The sequence below is a fragment of the Benincasa hispida genome, chromosome 1 (genome assembly GCF_027475165.1).
Source record: "Benincasa hispida cultivar pf3 chromosome 1, pf3_genome.v1.1, whole genome shotgun sequence".
In the NCBI taxonomy this organism is placed as follows: domain Eukaryota; kingdom Viridiplantae; phylum Streptophyta; class Magnoliopsida; order Cucurbitales; family Cucurbitaceae; genus Benincasa; species Benincasa hispida.
The window spans coordinates 16,236,874-16,257,192 of NC_143478.1; the positions used below are offsets into that span (position 1 = coordinate 16,236,874).

Here is a 20,319-nt window from a genome sequence, read left to right on the forward strand (position 1 = left end):
GATAAAAAGGAAAATCATTTTTCAAAATATAAGGAGATTATTCATTTTGTGTTTTTTGACAAAAGAAAGGACTATCGAGTAAAAACATTTTACTAAATGATAGTGTCTCATAGTTTACACGACAATTACTATACGATAGTTACTATATCGAGTATCGAGTTTACTATACGATAGTTACTCGCTTACTCATTTCTACACGATCGAGTAGAAAAGTCTATGTAATAGGCTTCTTCTTCTAAACGATCGAGTATCTCGTTTATACGATAGACTTCATACATCTCCCACTTACTCGATCGTCTATCTCCTCTTTTCTTCTATCCAAAATTACACAGAGCCCACAACTTCTGGATTCTCACAACGAGAATACCAAGGTAACACTTGTGGTGGTGTTCCTGTTCAGTTCAAGGGTTGATGATCGAATTTGACTCGATAGTGATCGAGGACTCATCAATTCGTGCTGTTGGTTATGCCGTTTGTTGAGATCGTGTTCTGATCAAGTAGTTGAACGATCGAGGGATATTTAAAGTAAGGTTCTTCAAAGGTTTGCATACTCTATCTCTTAGTCATTTTTTAAGAAGCATGTTTGCAATTTACTGTTTATGCATAATTGTTTCATTTAGACTGTAATTGTTTGTGTTCATTCTCAATGGGATTTGGAATGATCTGCTTCCGCTCATTGGATGTCTATGATTTAGATTTCCTTCAATTGGTATCAGAGCCAGGTTCTTAAGGGACCTTTTATCTAAGGCGGGTTCTGGCTAGGCTGGGGTATTTTGCCAGCAACTTATATACCTTTGGGTCAAAGCCATCTTTTGTTCGTTTTTCTCGAAGAAATGCTATTGTTTTTTCTTTCTTGGCCTTTTCCACTTCTCCCTTATCCATCTTTGTAAGTGGTATGGTGAAGTTTTCTTTCAACACTCAAATGTCTCCGACTGTTAGAATTTTTTAGTATTGTGCCAATGGTGATTCTCCTTTCTTGCATCGAGAAAGTGGAACATAACGTAGAATAGGCGGGTTTGAAACCCTTTTATGTGGGCTAATCATCTTTTCATTCTTTAACACCTCAAATTTTATTTCGGTGGTCGGTTCATCATTTTCTCGGTTGCTGGAAGCATCTACTTTATTCGACTTTGTTGTTATGATCGATTGTTGCTTGGGCTTATAAGTGCCTTTAGCCACAAGAACCTTTTTCGTTATAACTTCACTAATATTCTTGTTTTTTGGATAAAATTTTGCCTCAGCAAAGTGAGATTCAGCCTCCGAGAATGGCTTCGAGTCAGCCTCAAGTTTTTTTTATGCAATGTTGATAGAATTTAAAACATTGGTGGAGTGTGGAGGTTACTACTCTGTTTTCATGAATCTTGGGACGCGCTAGCAATAACCGATAGGTGGTTCTTGCATCGATCACATGAAATATGGTGCTTGCATGTAAATCCCCTATGGTTATTTCTAGAAGAATTGTGTCTATCACTCTCTGCTCTCCTTGATTAAAGCCTTGAATTACCAGTTTACTACCCGATAACTCCTCCACTGAAATACCCAATTCATTCGTGGTTGATTTTGGCAATGTATTAACAGCTGAGCAATTATCGATGAGGATTCAAATGAGTTTCTACTCTCGGACATATCCTGACACAAATAGGGGTCTATTATGGAGTTTTGACCCAAGTAATAAATCTTCGTCAGTGAATGATATTAATGTACAACATGAAGCAACGGTATTTGTTTGGGTTGCCAAAGTAGTTGGAATTTCATTTCCTTTTAATATTTCGACAAGTGTGTCCTTGGTCTCCCGTGGGAGTGACAACAGATCATTTATGCTGAAAGGAGGTAGTTTCTCTAGTTCAACTGTCACTTCTGTAGACTTTGAAGGGGTGTCGTCATCTTCATAAGTACTGATGGCATCGCAGAAACAGTTTCGATTGGAAAGCTCTTTGGAAAGAAGTCTTTCAAGGTAATTGGTTATCGAGGTCGAAGAATCTCTTTGCATTCTTCGATAACTAAACGAAGTCTTCTCGTATTCTTCCTTGCTTTTCTTCTTCGAAACTTACTCTTCCTTTTATAGTCTCGATACACACGAGATTATTTCTGAACAAAATTTTGTTCACGCCCTTTCCGACGAGTTACTAATGTCCTCCCACCTCATCTGCATCTACCACCTTTTCCTCTTTTTTCCAAGGGTCAGCCTTTTAAAAGTCGGTCTTTTGGGAAGAGTCCGGTGAAGAATATATAACGACAGGCTCAAGAGATCCGAATTGGATCAAACTCTCTTTCGTAGGTCGTTGAGTATTAAGATGAATCTTTACTACGGCTTGATTTGTTTGTGCCACGTCATCAACGTCGAGCTCAATTTTCTTTTCTTGAGCTAACTTCAAAATTAACTCATTCAATACGAAACATTTTTCTACTGAATGACTGACAACTCGATGATACTTGCAGTAATTGGGATCATTTACTCTCCCCAACTTTGCAGGTTGTTTACATTCGATAAGCTCAATGAGTTGATTATCCAGTAGTTGCTCTAACATATAAGGCAGATCAGAGTCTATAAACGAGTAGACTTTTTCTCGTCTCTCTTTCAATGTCGAGCATTTTTTCTCCTCCCCATCTTGGCATTTTTCAGTCTTTTTCTTCTTAGAGATGATCTTCAAAGGGGTCATATTGACGACCATGGCTTCTTTAGTGGCATCCTTTGAAACGTTTTGGATGTTTTCAGTTCTTTCTTTTCTTTTTTTACTTTTGGGACCAGTAAATCGTTGCTTCCTCTATTAGCAATGCTTAGCTCCATATCATGAGCTCGGGTCGCCAACTCTTTAAAAGTGTGAGGTTTTATCCCTTGCAGAATATACAGATGTCCTTACTGCATTCCTTGAATACACATTTCCACTGCTGACAGTTCAGTTAATCTATCTTTACAATCAAGGCTTAATGCTCTCCAGTGGTTAATGTAGTCAATGACCGACTCCCCTTTTCATTGCATGGTGGCAGCGAGCTCTATCATGCTGACGATACACCTCGTGCTACAAAAGCGGTTGAGGAACTCTCTTTCAAGCTGCTCCTAGCTATCAATACTTTCAGGTTCAAGGTCAGTGTACCAGTCGAAGGCATTTCCCTTTAGAGTTCGAACGAATTGTTTGACCATCAAATCTCCTCATCAGCATTCTCACATGTTTCAATGAAATGAGCAACATGTTATTTTGGGTTGCCCTTCCCGTCAAACTATTGGAATTTGGGTGGCTGGTACCTACTTGCCATTCTTAAATTGTCGATCCTCATCTTATGTGACTTAGAATATAAGAGGGAAGTCTGAGTAGGTCCACCATATTGAGCCTTGATGAAGTTACCAATCATCTTCTGCAATTGTTGAATAGACAACGAAGCAACTGACGTCGAATTTTGTGGTTGACCTTCTTGCAGAATAGTCTTCCCCTTATCATCATTCCTAGCTATGGGTGTATGACTTGATTCAACAGTATCACGACTCTCGATGTGATTCTTGAGGGATGCAATTTCATAATCCATTTCTTCGGCAGTTGTCATCAACATGTTATCTTTCTTTTTGAATTCAGCCATCCTTTCTTTACTTGTTCCCACGTCGGTCATCATGACTGACATTATATTTGGGTGTGATGCCTTTTCACATGATCGTTCAGAAGGTGGAGTATGCTTGTTAATTGCAGGGCTTTCTTTAATGACAATTCCACCTTGTGATTGTTTTGAAATTTGTTTCCATATATTCCTCGAGATTTCGAAGGGAGGAAACTCTTCAGATTATTTAATCCCCTTAGAGCGGCTATAAGTAATTGGTTTTTTGTTGACATCGCTTGAAGTTTTGGGAGCGTTGTTTTTGGATACCATGACTTCTTTAGGCAGATTGTGTTGCAGCAAAAGAGATGAAAGGTAGATATGATCCCATTGAGCGTGCCAAACTGTTCGACTGGATTTCCAAAGAAACTCAATTTCCTGAATTTGAACTTTGTATTCATATTGATTTATGGTATATAAAGGTACAATCTCTAATATATATATTCCTTTGATTCTTTCTCTCAAACGTTACAATAAGCTTAAATCTTCCAAATCTTCATACAAGTTTAGTTCTAAAGTCTTCAGGAGCTAAGAGCCTTAGTCTTCCAAGTCTTTGGTCTTTAGATCTTTAAGGCTTGGGAGCTTTAGTCTTCAAAGCTTGAGATCTTAAGAGCTTTGGTCTTTCGAGCTTGAGAACTTTGGAGCTTCGATCCTTGGGAGCTTGAGAACTTGAGAGCCACAGACTTCAATTCTGTAGAATTTCGATCTTCAAAGCTTTTGATCTTTAGAGCTTCCATGAGTTTTAGGTGGGCTTGGGCTCTCTTTAGAACTTCGATCTTCAAAGCATTATGAAAGGGCAAGACCTCTATTTATAGAGGATTTCCATGAGTTTTAGGTGGGCTTGGGCTCTATTTGTCTTTGGGCTTTTGGCCTTTAGGCCTAATACTTTATGGGTCTGAGCCGAAGTTGGGTTTGGGCCCAATCACTTTTCTTTGGCCCAAATTTTCTACTGTAGGCTTGAATTGGGTCGAATTTGGACTCGAGCGATTTTAAAGCTCGATTCGATCCAACTTATAATATTCTCAATAGGCTTTGGCTTTCGTTGATAATGTGGCAACTTATGATTCGTCAAAATTTTCTAGTAGTTTTTCAACTCTTTTGCAAATTCTTTTGAGATTGAAAAATTATCATTGCCCTACATTTGCTAAAGAGTGTAGTATAATATTCAAAATAAAATAAACTTTACACCAAAAAGAAAATCCAAGCAAAGTTAGCTTACATATTTGTTATGTATTTGATATCTTCTAACGAAATTGTTCTCAATGAGTCAAGATAGTACACCACGTCATCATATACATTAATAACAATTAATGACCAATGATCACTATATAAAAATATACAACTAATTAGTATGGTACATGAAGGTAGCTCATTAAATTAACATTTTCTTGGGCTAAAAGCACAAAATATTTTTTACTCCATCATAGACGGTTTTCTCATATCCCATTATTTGGTATACAAAATCAATGATCCCAACGTAATTCCACATTGAAAAAAAGAAAAGAAAAAAAACGAAGTGATTTTGCTTTCAAGTCACTCAAAAAGTAAGGTAGAACATGAGTATAAGGAGCAATAACTAATTATACTTACATGAGATTATATGGAACAATAACTAATTGATCTTGTTCAGAAGCCATTAACCTACTATAAAGGTTCCGAGCTCTAACTTCTCAAATATTTTGGCCCGCAGATATAAGAGATGGATCTACAAAAATGTAATTTGACCCTTTATTTGAATCAATTATAGGAAGCTTCACCATGCCAAAACCAAATCTTATAACTTTCATCAATGCCATTAAGATATAAATGATCTCTAATATCATTGCTATTATGTCTTTGACAATTTCCACATTTCAAATAGGGGCAACGTATAAAAGTATTATTTGTATTAGAAAATCCAAATCTGACGAAGTTTTCCACACCTAACTCAAACTCTTTAGATAATCTACTATTTGTCATCCATGATTTATCTATACTTATAATAACCTAATTTTGGAACTACAAAAAAAATTTACAATATTCCAAATTAGATAACTCATACAACTTATAAAATTTGTATAAAATTGATATTTATAGATAACTTAAGAACTTGAACTCTCAAAAACTTCAAATGTGTGCTAATGTTGTAATGAATACAAATTCAAAATCTTAAGAATTAAATAGTGTAAAGAGCAACTACAACCACTTTTCTATTATGATAAAGTAGAGACCAATTATTTCAAATGGGATCAAATAGTTTCAAATTCTAAATGTGCCCATTATCAACCAAACAATATTCACAATAATAAGAACAAAAAGAAGGAATTGTGTGTTCTTTAAGCTAGATTGGAAAATAAAACCTTAGTAATTTTGAACATAAGAAGGAAAAAGTACAAAACAAAGAAAGAGATTATAAACTATACATTGTAAATAAAGAATGAAAACATAGTTAAAAAAAATTCAAAATTAGGCATGAAAATATTCTATTTATCATGATGGCAAATGCACAGTGAATACTATAAAAGAGAGAACGCAATCTTAATATCACAATTAAATGAAAGTTCATAAAATATAATTAAAAATGTGGAAGAGTGAAGGTTCTCATGATGCTAGATTAATTTTTTACCAAATTTGATATTCAAGTAAACTAAATCCACATAGATAACAGCCATAGTTCCCACAAATCAAAGCTAATAACAAGTACCCAAAATTCCAAATGAAAATTTTCATCAACAAAATTGAATCGTGGAGAAATATAAGAAATTAAAAGGGTGAATAAAACTTACAAACCAGAAAACATAGCCGCAATGTCGATAGAAAGAACACAGCAACAATTAGCACAATGACGAACATAGCCGCAGGGGAGAACGATTAGCACAAACTAGAAAACGTCGAACGGACGACAAATGAACGGAATGTCAAATGGATGTCGACAGAAAGAATAGACGACAACGATTTTGAAGGTCGAATGGATGGCAAACGGATGAAATGTACAATGGATGTTGACAAAAAGAACAGACGACAACGATTTTGAAGGTCGAACGGATAATGAATGGACGGGATGTTCAACGGACGTTGACAGAAAGAACAGACGACAATGATTTTGAAGGTCGAACGGACAAAATAATGCTTGAAGGTTGAACGAAAAATGCTTGAAGGTCGACTGAAATATCACAGCGGCCGCAAGAGAATGAATGGAGAGGAAACGACAATCTAGGGCATTTAACCCTTTTACTTCTTTAAAATAATAAGTCAAGTATTCTTGATATTTTATTAATGTCAAGTAAGAGCTTATTATACTTGACACGAAAAACGTTTCAAGTTATGGTTCACGTGAAAATATCCGAAACATTATGTCAATTTTTTCCTTTTTAACCCTTTTACTTGACATTTTCTTTTCTAAAAGTTCATTAATTGACGTTTTTTTTCCAAAGAAACGTCAAGTAATTAAAAACTATAAATATAAGTAATGTAGATTTTGTAGTAGTGTTAGAAAGTTAATCCACATATCCTTATACAAATGAGGTTTGGTTTATTTTTTATTTTTTTTATTTTTTTCCCCAAACTTATACGTAGCACAAGAACTAAACATGTTAAGAAAGACACTCTCTTGAATTAGATCCCTCTAATAATAGAATTTTCAACCTCCAAATAAGTATCTTCCCATTAAGCCCACATTCTATGAACACTTATCTTGCATCTAATTTATTTTTAATTAAGAATAAAAACAAGTTGTTCTTGAATCAATAGTAATTTCAAATACATAATGATCTCAACAATGTAAGAAACTTGCCTTTATTTCATACTCATTAAGTAAGAAACCTTAATCTTTTCCATCATTTAGGATTAATAAACAAGATCCTCCTCCATTGATTATTACATAAAGAGAATAGACTGGAAATACAAAAGTAGCAACACAACCAATGCTGATCCTAAAGTGTGTTTAAATGGAAAACAAGCTTTATCATTTCTCATAACCATAGCCTCAATGATGGGGAAACTCATCAACAATATATAGAAGCAAAGAAAAAGCTGCCCAAATGTTTCCTCCCAATCTTCAAGACTCACTACAATTCTCCCAAATCCGATTGAGAAGACGACGAGATTCAAGAAGACGAGGCCCGCCATTGGAGAAAGAAACAAACTTGAAGCTTGAAAATCATACATGTCCATATTGTACCTCTTGATTTGGTCATCATCTATCACTTTGTTTGTGGGCACAAAGCTCGCATTTCTCACCCCAATTTTCCCCATCAAAGCATCTAAACTTCCATAGAAACAAGCCGTGATTCCCTTTATCATCCACATCCTCTGTTCGTTAAGCCAGTTTTTAACTGAACCTCCTGAAATTAGAACCTCGTGCAAGTGAAAGGATAAAGCTGAAATAAAGATGAAGCAATATACGGGGAAGAATGGACTTGAAACCTGCAGGTACCACCATTGTCTGTATTAAATTACCAATCAATTTAAAATTAAGTTTAAGTTAACGAGTTATAGTAAATTTGATTATAATTATAATACTTTTGACACTCATTCTCACGCTCAATAGATGAAAATCAATATTTAGTTGGAAAAGAGTTTATACTATGCTAAATTGTCAATAAATCTAAAAGTTTAAGTTGATGTGTTACAATAAATTTAATTATAGATCAAATTACAAAATTAATTCTTGCACTATGATTAATTTTTAAAATTTACATATTAAGTAGACAAAAACATTACCCTTATATATAATAAATCATTTGATTTTTACATATCATGAATTTGTTGTGATGTATTAGACACAAAATTAAAAATTAGGAGATCTATTAGACATAAAAATGAAAATTTAGGATCTATCACATCTATTTTAAAATTCAAGAATCAAATAAATACAAACATTAAAATCAAAATTAAAAGACTAAATTTATAATTTAGTTAATTTAAAATAACTATCGCACTGTTAGGACTCGGAAACATTTTTTTTTGTTGCCTCTAACCCTCTTGGTTAAGAATACATATTCTATGTCACTTAAGTAATATTTATGTATTTAATTAATATCATAATATACCTATAATGTCTTTAATTTAATTTCTCATATTTTCAATTAACTAGTCTTTGTGTTATTTTAATAAGGGCAATGATTAGATGTTGCACCTAATCTAATGCTCTTTTTTTTAACAGTAAAAATTTTATGAAAAAATGTTCAATCTAAAAAAAATTGTGACACAACATATTTTTATTGGAGGCAACTTGAGTTGAACAAAAGATGAATGCAGGCTAGCACCTAAGTTTTTTTTTTTTTTTTTTAAGTAATACTTAGATGCATTTTGGACAACACCAATCTTTGTGAAGTAAACTCTAATAAAAAAATAAAAATAAAAGTTCGTAACGTGGCTATATTACGTGAAAATTGTTTGGGTAGCATAAAAATGAGTACAACTTAGGATGCATGCAAGTATTTTTAATGTTAATATGTTTGAATTATACTCCCACTAATAGAAAAAAGATAATGATTAACTGTTGCATATGCTCAAATTTTCTCCTGTCATATGAAAAAAAAAAATTGTAGAAAAAGAGATTTTTTTTAAAAAAAAAAGACAAAATGGCCATGGGTCATTTTTGATTGGGTGCAACTTAGGGTCGCACAGAAGATGTAGGATTCGACTGCACCCAAGTTTTTCTCATAGAAACAAAGTTGAAGAAACTAAGCTTAATTAGGTTGATGCAAAAGGAGGGAGGTTAGAAGGGCATATACCTTAGGGAAAACAGGAATCCCATGCAGCAAACAGAGCTGAGGGATGGTAGCTAAGGTCCATAGCGAGAAAGAACAAAGAGGATAGAAGGCAAATTGAGCATAGCACATGGTCTGAAGCAGACTTATCATTGATCTTTGGCAGCAGTAAAACAGAGGGCAAAATCTCGAAATGGCCATTTCCAACAACCCTAAATTCCATCTTGTTACTTGAACCAACAGCTCGTTTAGACTTGTAGTGCCATTTCCCAAGAATTGTGCCCTCTCTGGATTGCTAAACACCGATCTCCAACCTTGGCTATGTATAATCAGACTTGTCAAGAAATCCTCCAACACTGAATCGTAAAGAAACCCAACCTGCGGAATCACGTAAATACTATATATATTATTCCACTATAACAAAATGTGTCTTTGTTCGGTAATCATTTGAACGCGATTAATTGGTAACTACTTGATTTTTAGTTTTTGAAAGTTGAGCTTTTAAATATCATTTTCACCTCTAAATTTCTTGCATTGGTATCGACTTTTAACCGATGTTTTAAAAAACCAACCCAAATTTTGAAAACTAAAAAAAAAAATATGTTTTCAATTTTTTTTTTTTTTTTTTTTGGAATTCTTCGCTAACAATTCAACTCTTTTACTTAAAATGAGGTAAAGCATGGTAAGAAGTTGAAAGGAAAAATGTTTAATTTATAAAAATAAAAAACAAAATGGTTATTAAATGATGTCTTAGATTTTGGTTTTTAGTTTTTGAAAATTGAATTTATTTTATCTCGATTTCTTACCATTATTTTCATATTTTTTAAGTAAAAGAATTAGATTCTTAGTTAAATTTCAAAAATAAAAAATATTTTTTTTAAAATTACTTTTTTTTTTTTTTTACTTTTCAAATTTTGGTTTGGTATTTGAAAAACATTAGTAGAAAGTAGAAAACAAGACAAGAAATTTATAGATGAAAGGGATCTTCAAAGGCGTAAAATTTGCCTTAACTAAAATCTAGAAACCAAATAGGGCCTTGGTTTTTTTTGTTTTTGAAAATGGTCCTTTTCTCACAGTTTCTTATTCATAGTTGCATATTTCCTACTTAAACATTTTAATTCAATGTCAAATTTAAAAAAATAAAAACTACTTTTTTGGTTTTCGAAATTTGGCTTTGTATTTGAAACAACATTCATAAAAAGTAGAGAATAAAACATAGATTCCAATAGACGAGAGTGATATTTATAAGTTTAATTTTCAAAAGTAAAAATAGAGTTTAAACACTTTAACAACGTAAATATTGTATAAAAGTTGAAGTTATGACCTTTCGACCCCATTGATTTCCATTTTCGTAAGTGCATGAAGCTAAATTTTGAGCCTCTTCCACCGCAAAATTCTTTGATCTATTATTCCCGTTTATAGGTCTCATGAACTCGTCTGAATCTCCAAAATTTTCTCTATACTTCGAGGGATTCTTATCTGAGACATTAATGATTAAAATTAAATATTAAATTTAATTTTAAAATGATTAATGATGACATTTCATTCTGATTTTAAATGTGAAGAAAAGTGATGTTGACGATTTAAAAAATCACTATGAAATATATCTAAGACAACTTTAAACATAAAATTAATAGTTCAGTAACTCGTTCAACAGGTCAAAAGTTTAAATTCCTCACTCTACATATATCATTCAACTAAAAAATGGAAATTAAATGCTCACGACCATTTATCACTTATTAGAAGACTTTAATTATTAAATATAAGCAAGAGAAAGAGTGGTACAAGATTTGGTGAAGGATGTTGGATTCGTGTGTTATTATGATGTGTGTTGTGTGCATGCATAAATAAGATGGTATCGTACCTCCTTGTGGGGAAATTCCATACAAGGAAAGCCTGTTGATGTAAAAGCATGTGCCCAACAGAATAGGACCCTGAAGGCCGTTCATGCCTGGCCATTCCACCTGCAAAACACCAACAAATTGAGCTATAAAAATACTTACATAGCGTTATTCCATAATGTTATGATAGAAATGAAATCGACGAAGAAAATACCATAAAAACTTACGTCATCCATGAACAGTTTGTTAACTACGCCCAGAGATTGAGAAGGAGAACAGTTTTATTATTAAAGAGAAATACCAGATAATTAATGCGTCAGATGCACTGATACCATAATAGGGTTAGAGGGTTTATACATAACATTCCTCTAAACTTTAGACCCAACAATGTAGTAATATATAATGAGTATATACGATTTAAGATCATTAGATAACAGATTTAAGGTATTCCAACTCATAAGAACAAGGCCCGTTTTAGGTGTGTACCATAAACATGATTCTGAGTTGGCTGTCATAGATGTCGTCTTTTGTGATAGTGTAGAATTTTTGAGGGAATTGAACGAACGACAGAGAGTTGGAGAAATGGGGATGAAGATGAAACCACATCGCTCGGTGGGCTGAAGTTGTGTCATTGCAATACATGTCGCAATCCAACACTAGTATGTATGGTGAATTGCTCATCACTCTTGACACCCGCAATTGTAATAAAACACCTCTCAAATCATGGTTGTGATTAACATTACTAAATACCTAAAATTTAAAGTTATGATCAACCAACAACATGAAGACCTTACAATCTTTATATAAAGAATACATATGAATTATTCCTCCTATTGCCAATTGATCACCAAATGAAATCTCATATTTATCTAATATGGTATTAAAGTTCATAGTTAAAAAAAAAAAAGGACCATGAGAACGATGAATCTAAACAAAGATCATCTTAAGAAAGATATATTGAAAACCTCATGTTGGAATAGAATACACGAGCAATCATATAAAATCAGCCGACTAAATAGTCTGAAAGAGAAATAGAAGATAAAAACGAGGGAGACATACAAGGACATTAAGAGCCCCAGCCCTGAAATGGTGGGGATGTGAAGGTTTTTTCTCACGAGATACATAGACAAGTACAGGAAGTTCAATTTGATTTCTTGACTCCTCTTCACCATCTCTATCATTACACTTTATTATCTGAAAAAGAAAAGTTTCATTTTACAATAAGCTCCACATTAAGAGTGATCATGCACTATATTAGGAAATATATTTCCATATAATTGCTCTGTACATTACCATAAAAAAGTACTACCACTATGTTTAATCAAACTAGATGCATGCAACAAGGCAATATTGAACAAAGAAAATGCAATAAGACTTTGCTAAAATAAAAGAAAAAAGCAATGAGACTCAAATCTTTTAATTATATGTAATACACATTAGGAGCTGGTAGAATTTTTACAAGTGTGATAATTGAATTTTAACATATGTCATTTATCTAACAACTTTTTAAATAACTTTCAACTTTGTGTTTAACGATAATATTTTTACCTTAAAAATCTAGTCGCAAGTTGAATTAATAAAATAGAGAACAACTTACAAGTTCATCGAGGGAAACTTAAATATAATTTGCTGCATTAAAAAACAACTCAATCAAGTAATTTAATTTAAGAAAAAAAACCCAATTTATACCCCTAATTATTAAGAGTGTATACCCATTAAAACTTTAAACTAATAATTATATCAATATAAACCATAAGTGGATTAATTTAGATTCAAAGTTGGACTATTTTTCATTTGATTCCATTTAAAATTAACTCAAAACTAACATAAAGAAAATTTTCATCATAGTAAGTCTATCTAACTTAATTTTGAAAAAAAAAAAAATCCATCTAACTTAAGGTTTGAATATAAATTATTTTTAAATAATAATAATAATCTAAGGTTGTTTTCAAATATAGCAAAATAAGCCAACTTATTTATAAATATAGTAAAATGTCACCACCTATTAGTGATAAATAGCGATAGACTACTATAATAGACTATTATCTTCTATTAGTGATAGATACTGATAGATATCTATCATTGTCTATCACTAATTGATATTGACATTTTGTTATATTTGATAATATTTCCAAAAGTTTTGTCATTTAAAATAATTATCTTAATAATAATGATATATATATGTTTTGCAAAGGTATTGAATTAATAGTAGAGTGGAGGAATAGAATCTTTGACTTTGAGATTGAGATTGATAGTACAAACACTATGCTCGTTGAGCTATGCTAATTTTTGTAATAATAAAATTATTAGTGATATATAATTAAATTTGTCTTCACCCACCAACTTAAGTTTTTTTATCAATTGATGATTTAACATAGTATCAGAGCAAGTGGTCTAGATCCTGCGTTCAAGCCTTGTATTATTGTATTCTCCCTAATTAATATTCATTTCTACTTGTTGGGTCGTCTTCATATATTATAGTTTCCTTTTATTATTGAATTTTGAAAATGAAAAATATGGAGGTTATTGTGGGTGTTCAGCCCAGTTGTTGCACAAGAAAGATTCTATTTTAAACTCGTGTTTTGTGAGCCAAATGGGGCTAATTTTTTGGGTTGGCCAATCTTGAAGCACTAGGTTTTCTTTTATGTGATATGAGGATGACCTAAGAAAAAAGAGAGTGAGAAAGAAGCATAAAATCGGAAGAAGAGAACGGTTTGGTTTTTCAACGACAACTTCTACAAAGTTGTAGGTTGCCGAAGTTTGAACCGTTGGATCATGTTGAAATTTGGTCAGCCTATTCGGGCCTTGTTTTTAATGGTTGGGTCTATTTGGAGCTCTGGTTTGTCCGTTATCGCTGCCAAACAGAACCTATAAAACTGGTTGATTTTCATTCTTTTTATCTCTCAAGTGTTCATCTTTTATGTGTGAAAGTATTGGTGGGTTGTGAACTTTTGTATGACGGATTTGGTTTCTTTTTCCTTCAATTTTATCATAATAAGAGAAGTTGACAAGGGTGGACTCCTCACAAGTCCCGTGGTTTTTAATCTTCACATTGAAGATGTTTTCCACGTATAATCTGTGTGTGCTCTTTGTTTTAGCCTTCCATAATTTTGTGGTTTATTTTGTCCATTGTTGGTTGATTGCTTGGTGATTATTTGGTTATTTATTTGTGGGGTTTTGGACAACAATTATTTGGTTGATTGTTTTGGAAGAGATCCTAATGGGTTGTTGTTATATTGTTTGGGTCTCATCAGTTGATATCAGAGCGGGTTTTAATTTAATCATTGTTATGGAGTCTACTAGTAATGGTGGAGGTAGATCAATGAAAAAATTGACATCAACCGATTATTCTATCTAGAGATCGATGGTGGAGGATTTGTTCTATTGCAAAGATTTCTTTTATATAATTGAAACAACCATAAAAGCATATGACACAATTTTTTAACCTACAAAACCAGAGAAAATGGAAGAAGAATATCAGGGAAAGTTAAAAAGAAAAACTTTGACGACTATCAAGTAGTGGATTGATATTAACATTTTCAACCATGTGTTCAAAGAGTCTGACCCATATGAGTTGTGGAAGAAATTGGAAGGTTTTTATGAAAAGAAGACTGCACATAATAAAGCTTCTTTAATCAAGAAATTTGTTAATTTAAAATTGAAGGATGGGAAGTCTATTTTTAAGCAATTGACTGACTTTCAGGATATTATTAATAAGCTAACTACTATCAAGATTGATTTTGAAGATGAATTGCAGGCTGTGTTCTTGTTGAGTTCTTTGTTGGACAATTGAAAATCCTTGGTTGTGACTATTAGTAACTCTGCTCCATAAGGTGTTTTAGCTTTTGATGTTATCAAACGAAGCAATGAAGAGATAAGAAGAAAGGAAATGAGAGTTGATAATTTCACATGCTCTTGTTGCTGGGAATCGTGGAAGGAATAAGAGTAAGGGACTTAAGAACCGTGGTAACTCAAAAGGGCGGTCCAAGTCTAGAGACAAAGAGGCTAGGACATCTCATTACTGTAACAAGCCTAGCCATATAAAAAAGTTTTGTTATCGTTGGAAGAAAGAACAAAGTAAGAAGCAAGAATAAAAAAAAGAGGAAGATGATAAAAATATAGCAACAATTATTTCTCAAAGTGATAATGTTGTCACCTTGATTTGTACAATCAGTGAGTGTCATCATGTACAGAATTCAAACACATAATGGGTGGTAAATTCAAGTGCTTGATACCATCGTGTTCCCAAAAGAGAGTATTTCATGAACTATCAATCTTGTGATTTTGGTAGAAAGATGAGAAACGAGAACTTAGCTAGCATAGTTGGGTTAGGTGATACTCATGTGAAGACAAGTGTTGGGTGCATACTTACATTAAAGAATGTGCGTTATATTCCTAATTTATGCCTTAACTTATTGTCTGCAAATGTCCTTGATCAAGAATAATTTCGACATATCATTTGTGATGATAAGTGAAAATTGTCTAAGAGTTCAATAATAGTTGCTCAAGGCGAGTTGTATTGCTCTTGGTATAAAACAAATGTGAGCATATGTTCTTCTGGGTTGAATGCAGTAGAAGAAAAGAATTCTTCAAATTTGTGGCATCGAAAGCTAGGGCATATGAGTGATAAGGGGATTAAATTGATAAAACATTTTCTCTTGACCCTTATGATTATTTTTTGGCAGATGAGCAACATAGAATTTTCTTTTCTGAGAAGTCCACCAGAAGGCAAGGAAAATTGTAGTTAATATATTTTGATATTTGTTGGCCTATTGAGGTGGAGTCACTTGGTGGCAATAATATTTTTTCACTTTTTTTGATGATGCTACTCAAAGAACTTGGTTGTATATGTTGAAGCCAAAAAGCCAAGTGTTCAAGATTTTTAGGAAGTTTCATGTCATGGTAGAACGCAAGACCGAAAAAAATTGAAGTGTCTTCGATTTGACAATGGTGGTGAATATACTTCGAAGGAGTTCAAGTCATATTATTTACAACATGGCATTAGACATGAGAAGATAGAGTCTAACACACCACAACACAATAGAGTTGCTGAGAGGATGAATAGAATCATTGTGGAGAAGGTGGGGTGTATGCTTAGAATGTCTGATCTTTCTAAGAAATTTTAGGGTGAAGCAGAACAATGTGTTGTGTATTTAATTAATCGATCTTCATCAATTCCTCTTGGTCTAGACATTCTAGAGAGAGCATGTCAAGGACATGATCCCATTATTTGCATTTCAGAGTCTTTGGCAGTAAGGCATACATACATGTGCCTAAGGAACAGAGATCAAAGCTTGATCGAAAAACCAATCCATGTGTTTTTGTTGGGTGTGAGGATGAAAAGTATGATTGTAGGCTCTACGATCCAAAAACAAAAAAGGTAGTTAGAAGCAGAGATGTAGTATTTTTTAAGCAAGAGAAAGGTGCAGATCTTCTTAGTACAAGGTACACTTCTACTTCACAGTTATATTTTGATAATACTAATGATTCTACTTCTATTCCATTTGTTGTTTAGTCGACAAATGAGAATGTTGATGATGCACATAATGATGTTGGTGAGATACAACCTGATGGTTATGTACCAAATCATGTTGATGATGATGATCTTGATAAGTCTTCATTTGATGAAGAAATTCATGAAGAAAATGCATATGAGAAAGTGATTAATGGAGAAGTTTATGAGAAGGAGGAGCAATCTATTCCCCAAGTGGCGGATACTGAGGCTCGAAACTCCACTAGAGTGCATAAACCTTCAACAAAGTATCCAAGCTCAGAGTTCATTCTAGTTAGTGAAGATGGTGAGCCAGATAACTATCAAGAGGTTTTGTCTCATGATGAAAAAGACTAGTGGTTCGATGTAATGAAGGAGGAGATAAATTCCATGGAAATGAATGGAACCTATGAGCTAGTGAAGCTTCCAAAGGGTAAGAAGGTATTGAAAAATAGATGGGTTTTTAAGTACAAGAAAGATGGTGAGAAGATAGTGAGGTACAAAGCCAGATTAGTGGTTAAGGGATGCAACCATAAAAAAGGCATTGATTTTGATGAGATCTCCACTTTAGTGGTCAAAATGACATCTACCAGAACATGGTTGGGATTAACAACAAGTCTTAATCTTGAGGTAGAGCAACTTGATGTAAAAATCGCTTTTTTACATGATGACTTGTATGAAGAGATCTACATGGAGCAACCTCAAAGATTTGAAGAAAAAAAGAAAGATAAACTCGTTTGAAAGTTGAAGAAGAGTTTTTATGGCTTAGACAGGCACCAAGGTAGTGGTACAAGAAATTTGATTTGCTTATGATAAGCAATGATTATAAACGAACTACAGTTGATTCTTGTGTGTATTTTAAAAAGTTCCCTACAGGCAACTTCATCATTCTTCTTTTATATGTAGATGATATGTTGATAGTTGGACAAGATATAGATATGATTCAAAAATCAAAGAAAAACTTGTTCAAGTCATTTGACATGAAATATTTGGGTCCTGCAAAGCAAATCTTAGGTATAGAGATTGCTCGTGATAGGAAAGCTGGAAAATTGTGGTTATCCTTAGAGAAGTATATTGAATGGATGCTAGAAAGGTTCAATATGAAGTATGCTAAGCCTGTTAGTATACTGCTAACAACTCACTTTAGGCTAAGTAAGAGAGCTTGCCCTACAATAGAGAAAGAGAAAGAGGTTATGTGATCCATTCTTTACTCTTCTGTTGTTGGTTCTTTGATGTATGCTATGGTGTGTACTAGATTTGATATTACACATGTAGTCAGTTTAATGAGTCGTTTTCTATCTAACCCAGGTAAGGCTCACTAGAAAGTAGTGAAGTGGATCTTCAGATACTTGTGGGGCACCTCCGAATTGAGTTTATGTTATGGAGGTGGCCAACATATGCTTGAAGGCTAAACTGATGCAGACATGACAAGTGATCTTGATAACAGAAAGTCTACCTTAGGTTATTTGTTTACATTTTCAGGGTGGAGTCATCTCATGGCAATTCAAGCTATAAAAATGTGTAACATTGTCCACAACTGAGGTAGAGTACATTGTAGCAATGGAAGCAAGCAAGGAGATGTTATGGCTTAAAAGGTTCCTTCAAGAGTTGGGTTTGAAGTAAGGTGAGTATGTTATATTTTGTGATGGTCAAAGTGCTATGGATTTGAGCAAGAATCCAATGTATAATGCCCGTACTAAACACGTTGACATTAGATATCATTGACTACGAGATGTAATTGAAGAGAAAAGATTGAATCTGAAGAAAGTCCACATTGACAAGAATAGTGCAGATATGTTAACTAAGGTAGTTCCCGGAAGCAAGATTGAGCTTTGTAGTAAGCTTGCCAAGATAAGGTTCAAGCGATCATGGATGTGAGTCTTCCCCGTGTTGGGCTGGAGGAGGAGATTGTTGTGGATATCTAGCCCACTTGTTGCACAAGCAAGACTTTATTTTAAACTTGTGAGCCCAATTGAAGCTAACCTTTTGGATTGGCCCATCTTGAAAGTCCTAAGTTTTCTTTTATGTGATATGAGGATGACTTAAGGGAAAAGAGAGTGAAAAAAGAAGCAGAAAATCAGAAGAAAGAGAGCAGTTCGGTTTTTTAGCGACAGCATCCACAAAGTTATCAATTAACGGAGTTTGAACTGTTGGATCTTGCTGAAATTTGGTCAACGTGTTTAGGACACATAGAGCCTCGTTTTGAATTGTTGGATCATTGTTTGGAGCTCTGGTTTATCCGTAATCTTTGTCGAACAAAACCTTTATATGACTAATTTGGGTTCTTTTTCCCTCAATTTTATCATAATGATAGAAGTTGACAAGGGTGGACTCCTCACAAGATCCTAATGGGTTGTTGTTATATTGTTTAGATCCTATCAGTTGGTATCAGATCCTATATTCAAGCCTAATATTATTGTATTCTTCCTAATTAATATTCATTTCTATTTGTTGGGTCGTCTTCATATATTACAGTTTCCTTTTATTATTGAATTTTGAAATTGAAAAATATGGAGGTTACGATAAAAGACAAACCTGGACTAATGCCGGGTGATCAACTCGAGAGCTTACGGTGGTTTCTCCCACCCACCGTTTTGTTCCGTCCCTAGTCTGATCCTTAAACTCCTCATATTTTTCTTTCTGCCAGTACACAAAATCAAAATCAAATCAAATCAAAACAAATTGCTTTTATTTTTAATTTCTATTTTTTCTTTTAAAGAGAAATAAAATAATGTATAATTAAGAATAACCACAATTAACTTCTGCTCCAGAAATTCATCCGTCGAAATATCACACCGGCGATGATATTCTCCAGCAGGTGAGAAATAAGCCTCGGGACACGGCTGCTTGATTCCATACTTTCTGCAGAAGGGGACCCACCAGCGTGCAAACCGCCGCGCTTCTCTGATCCCATGTAAAGTGACCGGAGACCCACTGTCGTCGGAAAGGTAAAGGTGGAGGTTATTGGGTGGGTAGTCCAAAGCCACGGCCGAAATCAGAATGTTCATAACATCGAGGGTGGGCTCCTTTTCCGGATCAGCAGTGAAAATAAAGACGTCTAAAGGCGGAAGCAGAAGCTGCGGCGGCTTCTGTTTCTCTGGCGGAAGTATGATGTCTTTTGAAATTTGGGGGCGCCATCGAAAGGCTCGGCCAAGTAGCCAAATGAAAGCAAGAAGAAGTTCAGAAGCAAAAACTGAAAGCCATGGGAAGAAGGATTTGGATTGTGGGTTTAGGAAGAAAAAGGAAAGTCTGTAGAAAATTAAGAGCAACAAAGCAATGGAGTGAAGCAGAATTTGAGCTCTGTTTATAAGAGTTTGAAATGGTCGGACATGGCTAACATAAACACCTTCTTCTGATGATTTTGACTCCATTTCTTTCCTTTTTGTTTATTTTTGTTTCTAACCGGCGGTTTTTATTTATTGGGAATGTGATGCACTCATCTTAACATAATTGTAACTTGTAAGAATCTCTTTATCCTTAAATGAGAAAATATTTTGTAGGTTAAGATGCCGCATTCCTGTATACCACCCACATAAAAAATATATATATTAAAATATTTTTAAAAAACGAAAAAAATAAATAAATAAAACTTGCCACACGACAAATTATGCTTGAACAATTTGATAGGATACACAAAAACAAGTGCTACTCATAATGCACCTAAGTATTTTTCTATTTTGTAGGCTAAAAATATTTGGATAACTTTATT

The 20,319-nt window shown here is 33.7% G+C and overlaps 1 protein-coding gene and 1 pseudogene across 2 annotated transcripts; both read right to left on the reverse strand.

The window, feature by feature from the left end:
* Positions 1 to 2,189: 2,189 nt before the first annotated feature.
* Positions 2,190 to 3,858, reverse strand: LOC150038276 (uncharacterized; annotated as a pseudogene).
* A 3,473-nt stretch (positions 3,859 to 7,331) lies between these two features.
* LOC120069487 (quillaic acid 3-O-glycosyltransferase CSL1-like) lies at positions 7,332 to 20,050 on the reverse strand. Of its 2 annotated transcripts, none has more exons than XM_090306961.1 (7): positions 19,364 to 20,050; positions 19,146 to 19,250; positions 12,179 to 12,313; positions 11,143 to 11,242; positions 10,603 to 10,757; positions 9,303 to 9,656; positions 7,332 to 7,989 (listed from the first exon to the last, which is right to left on the reverse strand). In XM_090306961.1, exons 1-7 carry the CDS (start codon positions 19,979 to 19,981, stop codon positions 7,441 to 7,443), a joined length of 2,016 nt encoding a protein of 671 aa, XP_090163087.1. In that variant the 5' UTR covers positions 19,982 to 20,050; the 3' UTR covers positions 7,332 to 7,440. The 2 variants fall into 2 exon arrangements, with proteins under 2 accessions (XP_090163087.1, XP_038877189.1); XM_039021261.2 differs by having other exon boundaries at positions 19,361 to 20,050.
* Between the last annotated feature and the right edge of the window lie 269 nt (positions 20,051 to 20,319).